Consider the following 19,025-nt stretch of genomic DNA (forward strand, 5'->3'; position numbering starts at 1 on the left):
GCTGCTCAGGATGCAGCAACAGTACAATTTGTCCAGTTAAGAGTTGTTCTATCACTGAAATAATTTTAGAGACATTATTTAAAGGTAAAAAAACTACATAGTGTTGCTTTAAAGGGCCGCTAACCTAGATGTTTTCATCGACATAAAAATAGACTATGGTATCCCCAGAATGTGTCTGTAAAGTTTCGGCTGAAAATACACCACAGATCTTTCATTATACGATGTTGAACATGGCCATTTGTGGCTGTAATAAAAAACACGCTGTTTTTGTGTGTGTCTCTTTAAATGCAAAGAAATCTTCTGTTCCCCTCCCCGTATGAAAAGTAGGAGGTAGATGGACTACATCAAAACATGTGTCTCTGGCAGAAAGTTGAACTATGCGCTTATAAGGTGGAGTCTGTGAGCGGTTATGGGTGGGGCGTAATCAATGTGACATCACATTGATTGGGGATCCACAACAGCCCATTTTGTGTGACTGTTGCGCTTTAAAGGAGATTACACAAAGAAGAAAAGATGGCGACTCATTTTCTGCTAGAAACACGTTTAAAAGTGCATTTTCTAGGTTAAGGGGGCTTTAAGACTCTATCACTTTCTATTGTCACTGCTTATTAGGGTTCAGCAAATCATTTGAATCAAATAGACATTTATATGGCAAGTGGGTTATTTCATATACTGTATTATAAGCAGCATCAACAACGCCAAATTTGGTTCTTACACTAAAAACGCTGGGTTATTTGAACCATGGGTTGAAACAACCCAGCATTTCGTGCTAAAACAACTGAGTATGGGTTCATTTATATTCCAGCAGTTGGGTTTGTCCCAAAATAACCCAGCATTTTTTTTTAAATGTATACAGTATAACCATTTAGCTATGTCTACAAAAGTGAATCAATGTATCACAACCAAAAAGAAAGTATGCGTCTCCTTGGTGTCTTTTGTCTGAGGGAACAATTTGACTAAACAGGTTGGGGGGAGGGGTGTGTTGGGGCAAATCTCCATTGTTTGAGCTTTCTAGTCATTTACATCACATTTAAATTTAAGCATTTGGCAGACGCTTTTATCCAAAGCGACTTACACAGTGCATTACAAGGTAAACATTTAGCCAGAGTGTGTTCCCTGGGTTCAAACCCATGACCTTTTAACCTGCTTACGCAATGCTCTACCACAGGAGTCATTTAAAATGGTTAAATAATTTGCTTAAAAGTTTCTTTATAATTATCAAAATAAACAGCTAATTTTGTGTGATCCGTCTTTTATTATTATTTAGCATTTTTACAATCATAAATGAGCAACAACCTGTGGCAAAAACCTTACATGCCACAGTTGAAACAGAACCCATTCTCGCCCCCCTTACACCGCGCCGAGATTGGAGGCTGTGACTCAGGGGTGAGCGATTACACCTCCTCCTCCCTCCCTCATCCCTTATCTGAGAGGGAAATGAGTCTTACCGCTGACTGAGAGACAGCTGTTCAACTTTACCACCCATCACAAAGCGTACAGGGGTTCAATTTTATTACAACAGAAGAGTTTGGATACCATACAGCACCTCTGGATGATCTCATTCTGTGGACGGGATAGTATACATTTCAATGACTGGAGATCGCTTGCTGATCGTTACCTACAGTGGACACCTACTGTATTGTATGTTTTACCTGTGTGAGAAAATAAGATAACGTATGGAGAATAACTGACGGATACTTCAAGAACAAAGGATTTACCAGGAAAAAGCATATCTGTCGGTGTTCGCTTCTGCCGTAATATCCCGAATATAAAACACGTGCTCGCGCATTTAAAGGGACAGATACAATGTTACCTACGGATGAGACGAGGAAGTTAACCATTTGGATTTAGAAGTAAGTAAGATGACTGAATCAATAGTGTGTGTTTGTTTTTAACATTAAGCAGAGATAAGAAATTCATGTTAAAAAGTAAAAAATAATTTTCTATCACTGTGTTATCTAATATCGCATGCCTGCGCGTTCGGCGTTGTATGAAAACGTCACGCGCCTTTCAAATGTAAAATATTCAAATGTTAAATTTGTTTACGCTGCAGATATTCAAAACAGATCTATAAAACCAATATGCAGACTGCTCAGACGATGTCCAGCACTATTTTGGAAAGTTAGTTAGTAACAACTAGTACTGTTTTAATATAGTATTATATTAAATTATGTTGTTATACTGGTTGATATTGACAAACAGGAATCAAAAAATAGCATTACACACATCTATAGATGCACAGAGAAAAGAGGATCAGGTGCATAACTGCATATCATAAACACAATAAAGGACACTAACATATAATATAATATAATGATATCATAGTATGTATATACAGAAAGAGAATAACCTATAATATGATTCACATCTTGCAGAGAGACTTTCTCTTCCATGTTGGCAGGGCTGTGTGTGTGTGTATAATGTTACACTTCTATTCCTGGTCAATGTGACCCAAGAGTGCTGCTAATCCAGTTTCTATGCAGCCCTTCCTCATTCCCCACACACTGTTTGCTCAGTCTGGCTGTCCACACAGTGCTTTTATTTGTCCGGATTGTATACTAAGAACCATTGCTGTAATAGATGCTGAAGAGATACGTCTTTTTCTACTTATTCAAGTTTAAGTACCCTGTCACCATGTTTATACTTAACCTGCACTTAACAGTTTGTGTAGGGTCACAGCTAGCGAACTGTATTTAGAAACATCAGCACAAGAGACCCGGTGAACACCCCAGAGTGGAGACTGAGTTAACAGTGGACGCCGGCTACCTTGTCATCTCATTCAATTAGTCATTTTTGGTAAATCATTAAGTAAAATAAGTTTGTTTGTTTATTCTTAACACCATTGCAGATTCTATTTTTACATTCATGGTGAAGCTGCCCTGCTAAAAAAAAAACAATAGACACCATCACAGAAATTTTATTGGGAATTTTATTGGTTCTAATGGAATGTGGCCCAAAACACACTACAGTGTAAAGGGTAAAAGCTAATGGTTCCTATTGGTATTTTAATGAAAACCATTAGAATTTTCTGTAATGGTTTTATTGTTTTTTTAACATTTGGTTAATGCATACACTTGTTGTTCATTCACGCATCTTAAAGGAAAACACCACAGTTTTTCACTATTTTACTATGTTCTTACCTCAACTTAGACGAATGAATACATATCTATCTATTTTCAATGCGTGTACTTACTCTTTGTACAGCGTGTCGTGAATGTGTTAGCATTTAGCCTAGCCCCATTCATTGCTTAGGATCCAAACAGGGATGAATTTAGAAGCCACCAAACACTTCCATGGTTTCCCTATTTAAAGACTCTTACATGAGTAGTTACATAATTAAGTATGGTGGCACAAAATAAAATGTGGCAATTTTTTAAGCGGATAAGAATGAGAACTATATTGTTTGGCGGAAGTTTGCAGCACCTAGACCTCTGCACGTAGTAACATCATCACTCACGACTCCCTCTCTCGCTCAAACTTCCGTCAATATTACGAAGTGCTGCAAACTAAGTGCTCTTCCGCCGTACAATATAGTTTACATTTTTTATCCGCTTAAAAAAAATCACCACGTTTTATTTTGTGCCACCATACTTACTTGTGTATCTACTCATATAACAGTCTTTAAATAGGGAAAACATGGAAGTGTTTGGTGGCTTATAAATTCATCCCTGTTTTGCTCCTAAGGAATGAATGGGGCTAGGCTAAATGCTAACACATACACAATGACGCACTGTACAAGGATAAAGTGCACGCATTGAAAAAAGATAGCTATGTATTAATTCATTTGAGTGGAGGTAAGAACATAGTCAAATATTTAAAAACTGTGGTGTTTTCCTTTAATCCGTAAACATATTGGGGGAGGGGCAGTTTGGCATCTCCAGTTCACCTAACCTGCATGGTTTTCCCCTGTGGGAGGAAACCAGAGTACGCGGAATAAACCCACACTGACACAGGGAGAACAAGCAAACTCCATGCAGAAAGGCCACCTGACTTCGACCAGGGACTTTCTTGTTGTGAGGCTACCCACTGTGCCGCTCCTAAAATAATTTGAAGAACAGTTTATGCAATGATGTTTTGCATGTACGTCTTTGAAGATTTATCATACTGGTCTTGACACGTGTCTGTAAATAATGACCATATTTTGAACTGCATCACTTATGGCTGTGAGAGGCAGGATTGTTGGTATGTGTGGAATTGGGTTAGAATGAAAAACTGCCTTGCTTTAGTCTTTGCCCTTTCCGAGCGCAGTAAAACCTGATACCACGGCAACCTTTGCAAATTCCTTTTGGCATCTCTTTGTCTTGCCATCTTCTGTCTCCTGTTCACTTCCCTGAGTTTTTAGCTGGAATCCTTCTGGATCCATGACTCACCATACTCAATGTACTGCCAACTATACTGAGATCTTAACAATGTAGTCATTTACTGCAGTGGGTCTGGCACAAATACACTGCTCTTCTTCTTACTACAAGTGTATGAGACAGATATGCACTGCACTTTATGTGTGTTTTCGATGATAATGGAGTGAATCATTTGTTGGGATGCAGAACTGCCTTTGGCAGTGACTCTTTGACATTGGTTTCTCTTTTGGAAAGAATTTGATCCTTTGCCACGATGTATCACTGTGGTTTGATCTTTAGAAAGATCTTTCTAGCAGGTCTTCCTGGTTTTTGGTGCATGCGTTAGAAAAAAGTAAATTCTTTATTTGAAGGAATATTACAAGCCTCTGATAAATGAAAAGAAAAATAGTATAAATGCATTATTACTAGAGATGCAATTAAATCAGTTAAATTATAATATGTAATTTTAATGTAATAACTTAAATTTCTCAGCATCCTTCAATTGTTATTTTATGTCCTTCAGATTCACCTAGTATTTGGCACTGGTACACAAGCACTTTCCTCAATGAGTTTGGCTTCCTAAAGTGGCAATTTTAGTGAAATTGTTAATCGGTTGGAGAATCAATTTCACGATTAATGTTGGTGAGAGGGGTTGTGTATGTGTAACAGGCACTTTCAGTACTCACGTGCCTCTCTCCGCTATTTGTCACTTACCGATGCTGCCTGTCTTCTTGCAAATGGCCTCATGAATTTGATTACACAATGGCTGTTAGTCATGGTTTGCTGTGGATGTCATCTTTGACAAGGGGAGCTAATTTAGCGGCTTTGCCGACACCGTTCTACAAATGTGTCTGACTAATTTCAGCACATAATAAGAGTCATTATTTTGTTATTTCTTTTTGGTACATTATTTGCAGGCACCCCAAAGAGGTGGCTACCGCAGTGTGAGATCTTCGGAGGTATAGCTTTAGACACGACATGCGCATGTGCTCAGGGTTAAAAGACTTGAGTGAAAGCAGCATAGTCACACATTCATACCTGCTGTGATGGTGGGCCAGCCAGGAGTCTGAAATATTATATTGTAACATCTTGACTGACACCAAAAATATCTCTTTAACGTATCCATAATGTCTGGCATGGAGTGGCTGTCTATAAACAGAAGCAGGGAAAACACCATCTACATTTTACTTGTCATTTCCTGAACTGCTTAGAGCTTAGTAGCCTTCCCTGCATATTAACAACAGTTTTTTTCTCCTATTATACGTACTTGGTTGCTAAATGTATGAAATAATCTACATGTGTGTTTACATTAGAAGATGACTGTGTTGCTTATATCAGAGATCATTCATAAAAAGCCTTGATCTGAAATGCATGATGCCAGGAGCACAGATAGATAGCTACCTTAGCAGGCGTGATTTTTGGATGATATATTTTCCCTTGTGTCTCGTAGTGTTGTCTGCGGTGCTAGATTACCTTCCACTTTGCTCCATAAATCTGCTTCCAAACGCTTCACTTGGCATTATGGGTAAATCCATCTACCTCCGCAGCTCTTTTGTCACCAAACTGAGGAATTCGAATGGCTTTACAGTGAATTTAGGTGACATGGTGTCGATTTGTCAAATTTTCCAAACAATATTTGATATTACATTTTATATCCATGTATCACATTAACTTAGTAATATCAATGTTTTTAGCATACTATGGGAATTTCACAGTTTTGACATACAGTACTAAAAGAGTATCAATCATTTTCCGTAAGCAACTATTATGCACTGGCATTCCTGCCAAAAAGGAACACCGATATTAAATATTAAATAAAATATTATACGGCTACACTTTTTTTCTGTTAAACGATCCACTGAAAGAAAGCTCACAACAGTACCCATTAATTTCCAGTCTGTCTAAGATTTTTATTGCATAATATCTACAATGCAATTGTGCACACCGATATTATCACGGTATCTGATGCTTAAATAACCCTAGACCAGTGGTCTACAACATGGTGCCCGTGGGCACCCCATTGCCCGCACAAGGTCTGTGAGTTGCCCGCCATAGCACATTCCATTGAAAGCCTTAATTTTAATATTAATCTATAATAAGACGTATTGGCATCTTTTCTGTATGTTAACATTTTAAACAGTGATTAAACTTATCAACAGCTAAAATAAAATAAAATCAAGTTAAACAAAAAAAGTTTTGAGTAGACTATGGGTTTCCTGGACAGGGTTTAGATTAATCCAGGACAAGGCCTTAGTTATATTAGGCCCTTTAAGTCGTCTTTAAAAACATACCTTATAAAAAATAATACTGGTGTGCATCTTGAGACAAAAATATAGCACTGATATATGTTAAAATATGTCAAGACGTTTTCAAATTAAGGCAGCTTAAACATGCATTTTAGTCTGGGACTAGGATAAGCCCTGTCTGTGAAAAAGCCACTACAAGCCAGATTCATCTTTTAGTATTGTTTATTTAGTTTTTTTATTTATTTACCAATTAATTATTTTGAAAGACGAGTACAGGGAGGTGAAAGTTATCCATTAGCTTTTTTAATTAAAGATTGAGGGTACATGAATTCAAAAAGTCATTTGTAAGAAATTAAGTTTTTAATTTCATTTTCATTGCGACTTTAAGGCACAATTTTAAATGGCTGCTGAATTTACGCTTTTTTCACGTGCAGTTATTTTAACATGATATAATGACCAGAACCATAATCATGGTTTTTAATACCACAGCTATTGACAATAAATGGATATCGTAACATGTAGTATAGAGATGATACCACCTCAGTAATGGCCGAACTCATATAGTCATACTGTGGTATGTACTTCAGGTATTTCAAAGAGCATCATTGCACTTCTATAGTATACATATTCAATGCATGTCATGCAGTTAAGGCACCACATCAAAAAAATAACATGATAATACTATGTTATTTTTGGTGCTGTTTTGTTAGTTTCTACTAAATCTAATCTGCAGGTTTGTCTTGTGGATTGATTGTTTTGCAGTTGTGGAGCTCTGTTGGGAACTACACGCTATGTTGGGTTTCATAATGGCAATTCAGTGAAACTCAGCTGTGAACATACAGGGCTCTCCTTGTAAATTTTTATGTTTTACCAAGCACTGAATGTTTGGGGGTATTAAACAAGGTTGCTTGCCACCAGACATAGTGAAACCTGCTTAAATAGCACCTATTGTCTGATTCACATTTTTACATTTCCTTTGGTGTGTAAGTGTGTATTAGTACATGTTAACGATATGCAAAAGGTACAAACCCCAAAGTAAAAGATGACCAAGTTATCATCTCCAACGTAAATCTCTTTTCTTGGACTACAACAAACACATGGATTGTATGCAACAGTTAACTTCCTGTGATTGGTGATAAAGGCCGACATTATCAGAATTCCTCCCGCTTGGACTCCTGTAAGTTAACTCCTGTTAGCATTGCATTGTAAGCAAATCTTTCAAACATGGTAAGGAGTGTCATTCCGACTGGCGTCAGAGGTATTCAGGCCAATCACAACCTACAGATTAGCCGGCCAATCAGGGACACAGAGCTTTTCAAATCCATGCATTTCAAGAAAGAGTGAAATCTGGAGCTACAAAAATGTACGGCATGTGTAAAATAATGCGTTTTTTAACCATAAACCACGCAAACACTTTGTATTATACCAAATACACAAAATAACATTGATTTTAGCAATGAAGTGCACTTTAAAAGTACATTGAATCATATTTTCTGTGGATTAAGAGCACAATGCTTGTATGACAATGGCAAAAGACAATAGTGCCCCTTTTGGGTTTGTTATTCATAATGATTCATACTCTGTAAAATCTGAAACACTCAAGTATGATTTCAACACTGCACAAAAAGAAACATTTAGGAATTGGGAAACAACATCTGGTTGATGTGGTTACCACCACAGGACTCAATATATTGTTATTTGAACTAAAACTATTCGTTATTAAGTATGTAAACAACATCTCAACTTTGAATGTGATTTTAATCATATACACTAATATGTGTATCTGTTTCTGTTCAGCACATGTGCTTTGTGTATCATTTCATTGTTTTGATTTTCCCTTGTCTGTTTTCATCTGGTTGACTTTGAATGTGTCAGCGGAGCATGTTAAGACTCGATCAATCCTTCAGACTAATCTTTTAATAATAGCAACCGATCCCTTTTCAATCCTTCTATTCACTATTAAAATTAAAGAATACATGCTTTATGTAAGTATACCAGTTAAGTTTACTACAGCCGTCCCTCAGCCTTTTTGTGTGCGCTAATCGTACCTTGTCCTGTCACAACCTGAGGGGTAATCAAATGTTCTGCCTCCTCATGTCTGGAACAAAAGGGCATATGGCACTCTGTATTCATCACACATCTGCTCCGCCTGGAAAAGTTTCCATGAGACCTTTACCAACCTACCTTGAATAAATACTGTGTGATCGCTCATATTAGCTCAGGCCTCTTTATCAAGTGCGAGTCCATTTAGGTATGATTTAGAGTAAAGTTGATCAATAATGCCACACTTCAGTGATGTATCTGTATGTGACCCCTTTGAAGATTAAATCAACAACCCATTTAAACTTTATATTATTTACCTTTCAGTGTTTTCAGAGTGTGGCAGGATATTTAACCGAGAAAAAAAATATGTGTGATTATGTACAGATGTAAACATTTGGTATCAATATGTACCTCTGAGGTACTAATATCAACTCTAGGTCCAAGCAATCCCAGTGACAGCTGATGTACATATTTTGACCATTTTTTTCCTAACAGTGTAGAAAGTAAACATCAGCCCATTTTTGATTACATGTTAACTTTGACTACACAGCCTGTCAATTTTTCCTCTCACTCAGCAAGCCTGAGTCTGAGCCGACATCACAGTGTGAGATATTCCTGCTTGTTCATGTAAAACGGGGGCAAACATTCCTTTCCCCTTCACTGTACCTCTCACACTGCAGTATGAACCCAATCCAAGATTGAGAAGACTCTGCTCTCGAATATAATGAAATTTTTGTGTTTTATGTGAATCCTTTCATATTTAATGAACTGTTGTCTGCTTCAGTAACACCGCTGCTGTGTTGGTTTGCATGCAGGCTGTATGCTGTGTTTTGGCCAGTCCGCCTTCTTCCGCTTCAATCACCCCGAAGAGGCGTTTCGTATGAAAAGCATGATGCCTGAAGGAGGACAGACGGGCAGTGTAAAGAACCAGGCCCTCACAGGTAATGCAATATCCTACAGCAGAACACACAACGACTGTGGCATGAATTATCTAACGCTTACCTCAGCACACAGAAGTGCTTACAATGACTGTGTTGTGTTTAGAACGGCATTAATGTGGAAAACATGATCTCAGAGAATGCTCGGTGTATTTTGGTGTTGTGATTTGAAAGCCAGTACACAAATAGAAAACTTGCTGGTTTCTTACCTCATTGTTTGTGAATAAATCTCTTGCTATTAAAGAATTACCTTGTACAGCCTTTTCCATGAGTACAGTAAACTTTGGTTCAAGCGATACTCCAGCCAAATATTAAAATTACCCGATGATTTACTCGCCCTTAAGCAATATGAGATACACATGTCCATCGTCTTTCAGACGAACACATTTGGAGTTATTTTAGTAAATGTCCTTGCTCTTCCAAGTTTATAACAGTAGAAAACATGGATCAGGGAACCACTTCTGACTTTGAAGCCCAAAAAAGTGCATTCATCCTTCACAGAAGTAATCCACACGGCTCCAATGGGTTCATAAAAGACTTTTACAATATTCATATTTTAAACTTTATTATGCATGAATCCAAGAAAGCATTTTACAGAAAGCTAGTTATTATAGTGAAATGTTATATTATTCTTACAAATCACATCAATTACACATTGGAGTCGTGTGGATTACATCTGTGAAGGTTGTTTGCACTTTCTTGGTGTTTAAAATCAGAAATTGTTCCCTGATCCCTGTTTTCTACCATTATAAAGCTTAAGCGAGCAAGGACATTTACTAAAATAACTCTTAATGTGTGTGTCTGGACATAATGGACATATGTATCTTGGATTGCTTGAGGGTGAGTTAATCATGGGGTAATTTTGATATTTGGCTGGAGTATCCCTTTAACTGAGTCAACATCATAGTTTTGGCATAATCTGTTGAAATCCCGTATTCAAATGGGATTACTGTTTTCATTACCTTGGACTGCATTTGTAACCCTGTCTGTTAAATCCAGGCTTAAGTCACTCATATAGCATGTTAAAATTGCCACTTTGTAGGTGTGTGCAAAAATGTGTGTCCTTTTAAATGCAAATTAGATGATATCTGCACTAATTGCAGTGACGTGGTTGGATAGTGCAGATTAAGGGGGGTGTTATCCCCTTCTGACATCACAAGGGGAGCCAAATATCAATTAGCTATTTTTCACATGCTTGCAGAGAATGGTTTACCAAAACTAAGTTACGGGGTTGATCTTTTTTTACATTTTCTAGGTTGATAAAAGCACTGGGAGTGGGGACCCAATTATAGCACTTAAATATGTAAAAAGTCAGATTTTCATGGTATGTCCCCTTTAATGATGAGATTAGGAGCATCAAAGTTAGGAGCATTTCAGTCATTTGATTTCACATTGATTTCAATCTTAATTATTAAAGAAATAAAAGGTTACATTTTCACAGAATGTTCTTTAAATCATATGTTTTGTAATCCACTTTAAAAAGTACTATATCATGTTTAAAGACACAAAAGCTTTGCATGGCTTAAAGTGCAAATCTAAAAAAAATGTAAAGTGAATTTCGTATCTCCTTTAAAAAGAAGTCATTCAGTCAGATTTGGTCCTAGTGGGTGTTGCCACATAGCTGAATGGTATGGTTTGTTTCAGTGACAGAAGAGGATATTTTACAGGTGCAGCTGGGCTTTACTGCCTTTCCGTTTTTAAACGTTAGCAACACAAGCCTGCCTGGATCCATGCACCATGCAAATTTTATGAGAAGTTCATTCCTCTGGGTCTCTTGACTGAGCGCTCTACATCGTTCACTGTCACAGCAGCCAATGTGTATTTAAAATGTATATTGGGTTGTTTTCCAGACTTTCCTGTTGTGTGGTAGAAACCGACAAATTTAGCACATAAACACAGCTGTTGCAGTGGGTTGGTAATTTATTCCTACACGTTTTGGAGTTTCCTCTTGTTAACGTTTCCAGTGCCTTTTTTCTATTTAGAATTTAATTGTTTTATTTTCCAATTGTGTAAAATCTGTAAGTCAGCGTATTTAGAGAAAGTTTTTAAAGGATGACTTGGAAGTTAACTTTCTTTGTTGGGTAATTTATTAAAGCGCTTGGCTGTAGTTCGGCTGTCCGTGTGCTTTTGGCATCTGTTATTTGTTTACAGACAGAACTTATAGAGGTAAAGAACCCTCTTCCACCCCACTCCCCTCTCCACACGTTCTCTCCGTGCCAAAGCTATTTCCTCGTCCATCTCATTTCCAGTCCAGACAGCTTTGTTGGCCCCGCTCTGCTTATTTAAAGTCAGGGGATATCTTTTACAATATCTATATTTATCACACTGCCACTGTGGTCTTCAAACCCCCTCTTTACGCTTTCCCTGATATTCCTTCAATATCCGGCTGACTTGTTCACACTCAGCTGGTCCACTGGAGATTTTTGATGATATTTTAGTGTTGCCTTTATTGTTTGTCTGCATGTCTGTCTCTCTCAATCTCTCTCTTTCTCATCTATTTTTTTTAAATGGTCCGTTTTATTAGATATTCTTATACAACATATGAGAATCAGCAGAAATATATTATGCCACGTGAGGTTTAACCCCACACAGGCGTCAGTAGAATAGGAGCACTGTCGCTTTAAGAAGTAGTCCCCGCCCCCCGTGCAGCCAGCAGTCAGTCACATCAGCACCGTGGACAGGGGAGGGAGGGGGACTCAGCGGCGGTGTAGCGGCTCCAGGCGAACCAAACCCGGTTGCTGTATCACCACGACAGCTTTTTTCACTGCTGCCGGGGACCGTGCAGCCGGTACAGCCGGCCCAGCTCCAGAACCGGAATGCAGGAACCGTATATTTGATTTTGAACTCGGCTATGGGTTAAACGTCAAGCAAAACAGCTTAGCGTTTCCTCAGGCGCGTTCTCATCTGTAAGTACTGTAATTATACAGACTCTGCATGTGTGTCAGATCGTTATACGGACATATGTACAGTAGCATACGCCTTGTAAATAGTGCTTCTGCACGCGACAGGCATTATTTGTCACATTCGTATAAATTATCATTATCATCAGTCGTTTTGATGTGATACTTGAAATCGTTTCTTTTTGCCAGCGAATGAAAAATCAACAGGATTTAAATGTTAAATGCCAGAGGCATCGACAGCTGCTTTGACTTATCCCATGACTTTAAAATAAATAAAACACGCCACGTAATGGAATTATATCGTGTATTATTTGTAGAGAGCTTTAACAGAGCGTTTTGTGATCTTGATAGTCATATTTTGATTTGTTAAGCACAGAAAAGCAAACACTGACGTGTTCAAGTTTCAAATGCTGATAAATCGAGTCTCTATAAAAAAAATGAAACTCATAACTGTTCATAAAACATTAAAGTCATTTATATTGAATACAAAACACCCAACCAGTCAGTGTGTTTGATACAAATGTTTACCACTGAGGTTTCATTTAATTAAATGTTTGTTTTGAGCTCAGATTGCAGGGATACATTTACATTTATGCATTTGCCACTTTTTTCCAGAGCCACTTTAAGTACATTCAAGGTAACTTATGTTTTTATTTAGTATGTGTGTCCCCTTAACATCGAATCCATGCACCAACAACTGAGCTACAGGAACACACAAATCATAAATTATTGAGATACTGCTATTTAAGATATTGGTCTGTACCTTTGATTTAAAGATCCATCACCACCACCATTTTTAATGGGGATGACCAGTCGCCTTAGAGACAGATTGTATTACCAGAGCTGTCTGTGATTTAGCTATGTGGGAACATTTTATTTGATGTTGATCCTGTCAAGCTGTTGGACTTTCTCCTTGAATTTCCATTTGGTAACCACTACTACAGTATTCATCATATATGACTTCAAATTCTGAGACTAATGGATTTAATGCATCTCTACATTGCCAAAAAAACATTTAAAGCTCAGGTGTATAAATAATTGGGCTTAGGTGAGGAAGCCAAATGCATCCACTAATCATAAGTGCTTTTCTTGTGTTAGGTATTTAGGTTGACTCTTGTGCCATGTTCTGAAACTTATTTCAATTGCTTATGGTTGTTTTCTTCTTCTTTAGATTCAGAGAACCTGGTCAATGGGAACCACCCGCAAGGAGCGCTCGAATCCCACCTGGTTTCCAACAAGAGAGTACGTCCAGAGCACAGTGCCATTGTCAGTTCTATTGAAAAGGACCTTCAGGACATTATGGACTCATTAGTCATGGATGACCCTCAGCCGTCTTCATCTGATTCAAAGAAACCTTCTGGACCGCCCATCACCCAGTCTCCACTGTCCCCCATGTTAAATGGTGGTGGACGATTCCTCCTCTCTCCTCCAACGAGCCCTGGTGCTATGTCTGTGGGCTCCAGTTATGAGAATACCTCCCCCCCTTTCTCTCCTCTCTCATCCCCATCACCTGCCAGTAGTGGGAGCTACACAAGTCCCTCACCGAGTGGTTGTCAGGACCAGACTCACATACTTCCTCCTGTGCCAGTTAGGTCCTCCAGTTATAATTACACCAGCCAGCCACCCATACCTCAGCCACGGACCATACTGTCCAGCTATTCCAGTGGGCCAAAGGTTCCAGAGAGTCCACGACTCCAGAGAAAGGCTCTTTTAGAAGCACCGCCAAGCCCAAAGCCAGCCCGCAGGAGCCTGAACCAAGACAACTCAGTGTCTAAGACCCCAGACAGCCCCATACAGACTCACATTCTGCCTTCACTCTCCATCTCTACTGCACAGACTGATGCCCCATCTGTCAGTCGGTTGCCAGTTCCAGGGAGCCCCAGATTAACCCCCAAATTCTCAATTGCAACCCCCTCATTCTCACCCTCTAGCCCCAGAACTAAAGCTGCCATTGTCCTTCACGATCGGCCCTCAAGTCCTTTCCGGGAGCAGCCTCAACCAGACCCCTCCTCAACATCCAGCCCCTCTCACCAGATCTCCCCACCCTCACGATCCTTCCAACCCCCTTTGGACCCCATTGTCCATATCATTCAGGGTGGACCTCCACACGCACGCACACTGCAGCCTCCAGAAAGTCCGCGGCTGGCCCGGCGGAACCTTGAAGGGAGCAGCATGAGAGAACTCCCCCCACTCAGCCCTTCCATAGCTCGCAGGGGGGTTCCTGTGCTCCCAGGAGCTCTGCCAGGAACCATGCGAACTCCAGAGTGCCCATCTCCGAGAATGGTCCCGGAGAGCCCCAGACTCAGGCGGAAAGCGGGCTCTCCTACAGAGGAGCAGTTCAGCCCTCGTGTGGTGCGTGCCCGCAGCCCCTCTCCCACCTCGGGGATGATGGGGGAGGTTGGAGGGCGAAAGGCTAGTTATGGGAACTCGCTTTCCTCTGCCATCAGCCTGGGTTCCCTGCCTGGGTCATCGCCTCGATCCAGTCCCAGAAGCCAGAGGAAGATGGCAGCCGGACTCAGGGGCATGAGGGAGCGCAAAAACAGCATCTCGGAGATCAGCGACAACGAGGATGACCTTCTGGAGTATCACCGGCGCCAAAGAGAAGAGCGACTCAGAGAGCAGGAAATGGAAAGGCTGGTGAGTGAAAAACTCATACATTAGTCACAGGAAACTCTCTCTGTTTCATGTTATGGTTGACACATGAAAGTATGAAGAATTCTTCCAAGAAATCCTCCCTGTCTCTGTTTGTGCATGTCATGTAGGATTCCGTCTCTACATGTCTACTGATGATATGTAAATAGCAAGTTTCTACAGTTAATAATTGTCCAAAAGTGTTTCACAGTAGATGGAAAACTGGCGAACATATGGGTAAATCTAATCATAACACACCTTAAACATTATCTGTCCTGATTTCCCTTTGGTGAAAATAGAGAACATTGGGAGGAAATGTGAGAACAGATGTAAGTCTAACAGACTGACTAATTTGCTGTCGTGCTGAGGCGAAGGGTTTTGATTTTACCATGGCAACCCCATTGTTTGTTGTCTTTTTACTGAGATGTAGGAGGGAACAGTAGACATCTTGGTCCAGTTCGTGGCCCAGAATGAAGAGACGGAGACAAAGGCCCCTGTGAAGTTTTATATGTTTGAATTTGAAATAGCACTTCTCTTGTAATTACCTATTGTGGATGTTTATTGGCTTCACAAAAGGGGGTGATGTAATTGAGCATACATAGTTCTGCTTTAATGCTTCCAAAAAGAAAACGCATCACAGATGAGATATCTCTTTAATATCAATATCAATCACTCATTTTTTTCCTAGTCATCATTTATGTGATTAAATGGAGAGCAAATGGAAACTTTTGCTTAATGCTTTTGTCTCTCAAATGTTTCCCCTGTAAAAAGACCCAGAAATTTCACTTATGTCTCCTTTATAGTTTTAGAAAATAATTGGTCAATGTCAGTTTTTATTTCTTTTAAGCAATATTTGGAGAAACATCATAGACTAAGTTATTAAACACAACTGAGAACTCCATCAAATCTAATGAGCTATGAAATAGCAACATCTGCGCAATAATTTATTTACTATAAAACTAATACGCTAATATCCAAAATAACATGCCAGTGATCTCATCTCTTCAAATGTTCCTTCTTAAATAAGGGGTGTGTACACCAAAGCATTAAAGCTCTGAAAACGGCAGGCGGATGCCAACTGTGGGCACTTGCCAGCATTTCCTCAGCTAAGAGCTTGATACGTCTGTTTAGTTCATCAGTCATTGTATGATGCCCCGGTTGGTTGTTGCGGTATTTGTCCCACCCCTCCTCCTCTGTGATTGGACGGCTGAGTGAAAAGTGACATTGACGAGCTAAGCGTTGAAAATTTTTCAACTCTGGGTGCTCGGAAAATGCTAAGTGCCAACGCTGAGCATGGGGAAAAACTGCCAGTTTCTGGCGTTTTTGAGGTTGTGGCGCTTCCATTGGAAACAATTGAAAACATATGTTTTTTTTAACAAGGTTCGGGGGGAGCCATTCAGATAATTAACTAATTCAGTAAAGGTGCATCTCATTAGGTAATCAACCTTAAACAATACATATACATGCATCCTACCTACCTCAGTCCTGAGATCGTTTTCAGACAACTCTCCACCACCCCAACTCCCCACTCTAATGTGTTTTATCCCAATTATGGATGGGGGAGTTCTCCGGGTTCGGCCCATACACCGAATTCTGAGTTTCGAGCTTTACTCCGGATCCAGAGGCTTCCCCCAGGACAGCATGCCAAAATATGCATACTTTCGCAATCAGATTTGATGTAAAGGGGAACTTGTGAAATGCCGGCCACAGGAAGAAACGCCTTGGGGTACACGCCCCCTGTTATATACAGATGCTTATACAGAACTTGTTTGTCTAACTAAGAAATGGCCTTTGATTCAGACCTTGTTCTGAGAGCCAAAAACATTTGCAAAATGCTGAGTGTAAATAGCAAAGAGTATACCCCTGTAAGATAAGATTGCACACCCCAGAGACGGTTCTGACAGTCTGTTGAATTTGATTAGCAACTGCATGACTGTCAGGCTTTACATCACTTAGTTTTCCTTTGCATAGATATTTTGACTTGGTCTGTTAGGTTCCTGTGGTCCATTACCAAACAGCACTCATCTATACAGCATTTCAACAAACGCATTAGATGTTTATGCATCTGATGTACAGATAAGTCATGTTTTGCTCATTTATTTGATCTGTGGCTCATACAGAGTGGAATCTGGAAGACGCCTAGCATGACAAGCAGAAATTTGCTCCAGGGATTGTAGTGGGTGTTCATCTTCTTCTGGCAGATGACTGTCGTATGTAGGAGAGGTCAGGACAGCAGGTCACATCTGTGGCACGTACCATGCCACATTACAGAACACATGCCTGCTGTAGTAATAGAGAATGAGAGGATTGCTGCGACGACTTCATCTCTCCACCGCTTTTCCCTCTAATGAGCCCCTGTTGAGTGAGACAGCACTGTACTTTTGCCAAGGGTTTCCATTAAACCTTATATTAATTTTGATGGGGCCAAGCCTGAGAGAGTTTTTAACTCCATGTACTGTGTGTACACACTGCACGTATTAGTGCATGTGTGAATTTTTTGTAGGGATACACACTTATACCATATCAAACCACACAAAACCATATCATTAGTGTCTGTAAATCTTTTTTATTTCACATACACGTGTACAGTTGACCAATTAAAAGCCAGTCCAGCCTGCATTTCATAATTTATCATCCCTAAACTGCCACAAGGCTCCAGCGGCACACATGCTTTCTTTAGATATAGCCTTGGCACACACACTTGGCATATGGCATTAGTCACTAGAAAACCGTCCGTCAGCTGGAGTGCCATATTAAATGCCAGCCTTGCTGAAGATGACCTCGTTTTTTTTTCTAACTGAGAGCTTCCATGATGACATCACATTTCCATTACTCCATAAAACAGACATTTGCTGCAGAGTAAAGCGGAAAAGTAAGTGAGGACGTTTTGCTGGGAAGCATATTTTTAGCCAGAACTAAAAAATGGATTTTCTTTTTTAAATAAAATTATTTAGTGACACACATTATGTCTTACAGTCTCAAAGGATCCTCTAGACTTATTGTGCCTGCAAGGACATCTCATGCTGAAGTCATGCAACAGATGAAAGCATTGACATAAGAAATTTGTGACATTTCTTTGATTTCTAGCTATTTTAGTTGTAGTGAAGTAATAGAGGAAGTTGAATAGATAATGTTATTCATAAAGACATAATTTATTGTTAGCATAACTAACAATAAGAACAAGATATAGGGGAAGCTTACAGTTCAGTCAAAGTGTAATATAGACGGTTTCAGCAGCATCAACATCAACATATGGCTTTTGTGGACTAATAATAACATTAAAGTCTTTTTACAGTAGTTATTTCTGATAACAAGGGAAAAGTAAATTACCTTTGTTCATATAACAGTACATCTAACGTGTATCAACTATTACACTGAGCTAATGTTACTGTGTAAAATTAATGTATACAATGTTAGCTACAGGTCCTTGTCTGGCTCTCAAACCTCTCTGCACAGTTGTGATTCATGCTCGTCGTCTCCTTTCGTCTTTAGCAATCCAAAACATTTTATTTTCTACAAGGTATTTGTTTCAGAGAACTGTTTAGCCACTAGACAGATGATAAATAAATACAGACTGGAAGTATACTTTGGTTCAAGTTGTAATCGCGACAACACATTTAAACCGTCTATATAGTGTGGAGGCTATTTTATGAACCTGTCACAATGTAATGCAGAGGATTTCAATGTAAGATGAAAGTGACTGTTTGGGGGTCAAAGAGATGGTCACGTGAAACTTGGGAAAACTTCAAAATAGGAATGTGTCGATGAAGACATAAGCATTTTTTCCTTGGTGGGTGGTCAAACAAAACGAGTGGACATGTGACATGAGTGACAAATAGTGTTTCACTGTTCTCATGGATTAACACATCAAATCTAGCAATCTTCACTTGACAGTTTGCAAATATGTGCAAGGGGCAGAGACGAAGGGCA

The 19,025-nt window shown here is 39.4% G+C and overlaps 1 protein-coding gene across 13 annotated transcripts in view; it reads left to right on the forward strand.

Annotated features, from left to right (window-relative positions):
• Positions 1–19,025, forward strand: part of phldb1b (pleckstrin homology-like domain, family B, member 1b) — a 66,063-nt gene that overhangs the window by 14,365 nt on the left and 32,673 nt on the right. For 11 of the 13 annotated variants that reach the window (XM_065281389.1, XM_065281388.2, XM_065281385.2 and 8 more), the window contains exons 5-6: positions 9,442–9,567; positions 13,636–15,101. In XM_065281389.1, coding sequence (XP_065137461.1) covers positions 9,442–9,567; positions 13,636–15,101 — 1,592 coding nt within the window. Of the gene's footprint in view, positions 1–1,444; positions 1,854–9,441; positions 9,568–12,259; positions 12,471–13,635; positions 15,102–19,025 lie in introns of those variants that run through there. The other 2 variants (XM_065281394.2, XM_065281395.1) reach the window with 2 other exon arrangements.

The sequence above is a fragment of the Paramisgurnus dabryanus genome, chromosome 8 (genome assembly GCF_030506205.2).
Source record: "Paramisgurnus dabryanus chromosome 8, PD_genome_1.1, whole genome shotgun sequence".
NCBI classification, from domain to species: domain Eukaryota; kingdom Metazoa; phylum Chordata; class Actinopteri; order Cypriniformes; family Cobitidae; genus Paramisgurnus; species Paramisgurnus dabryanus.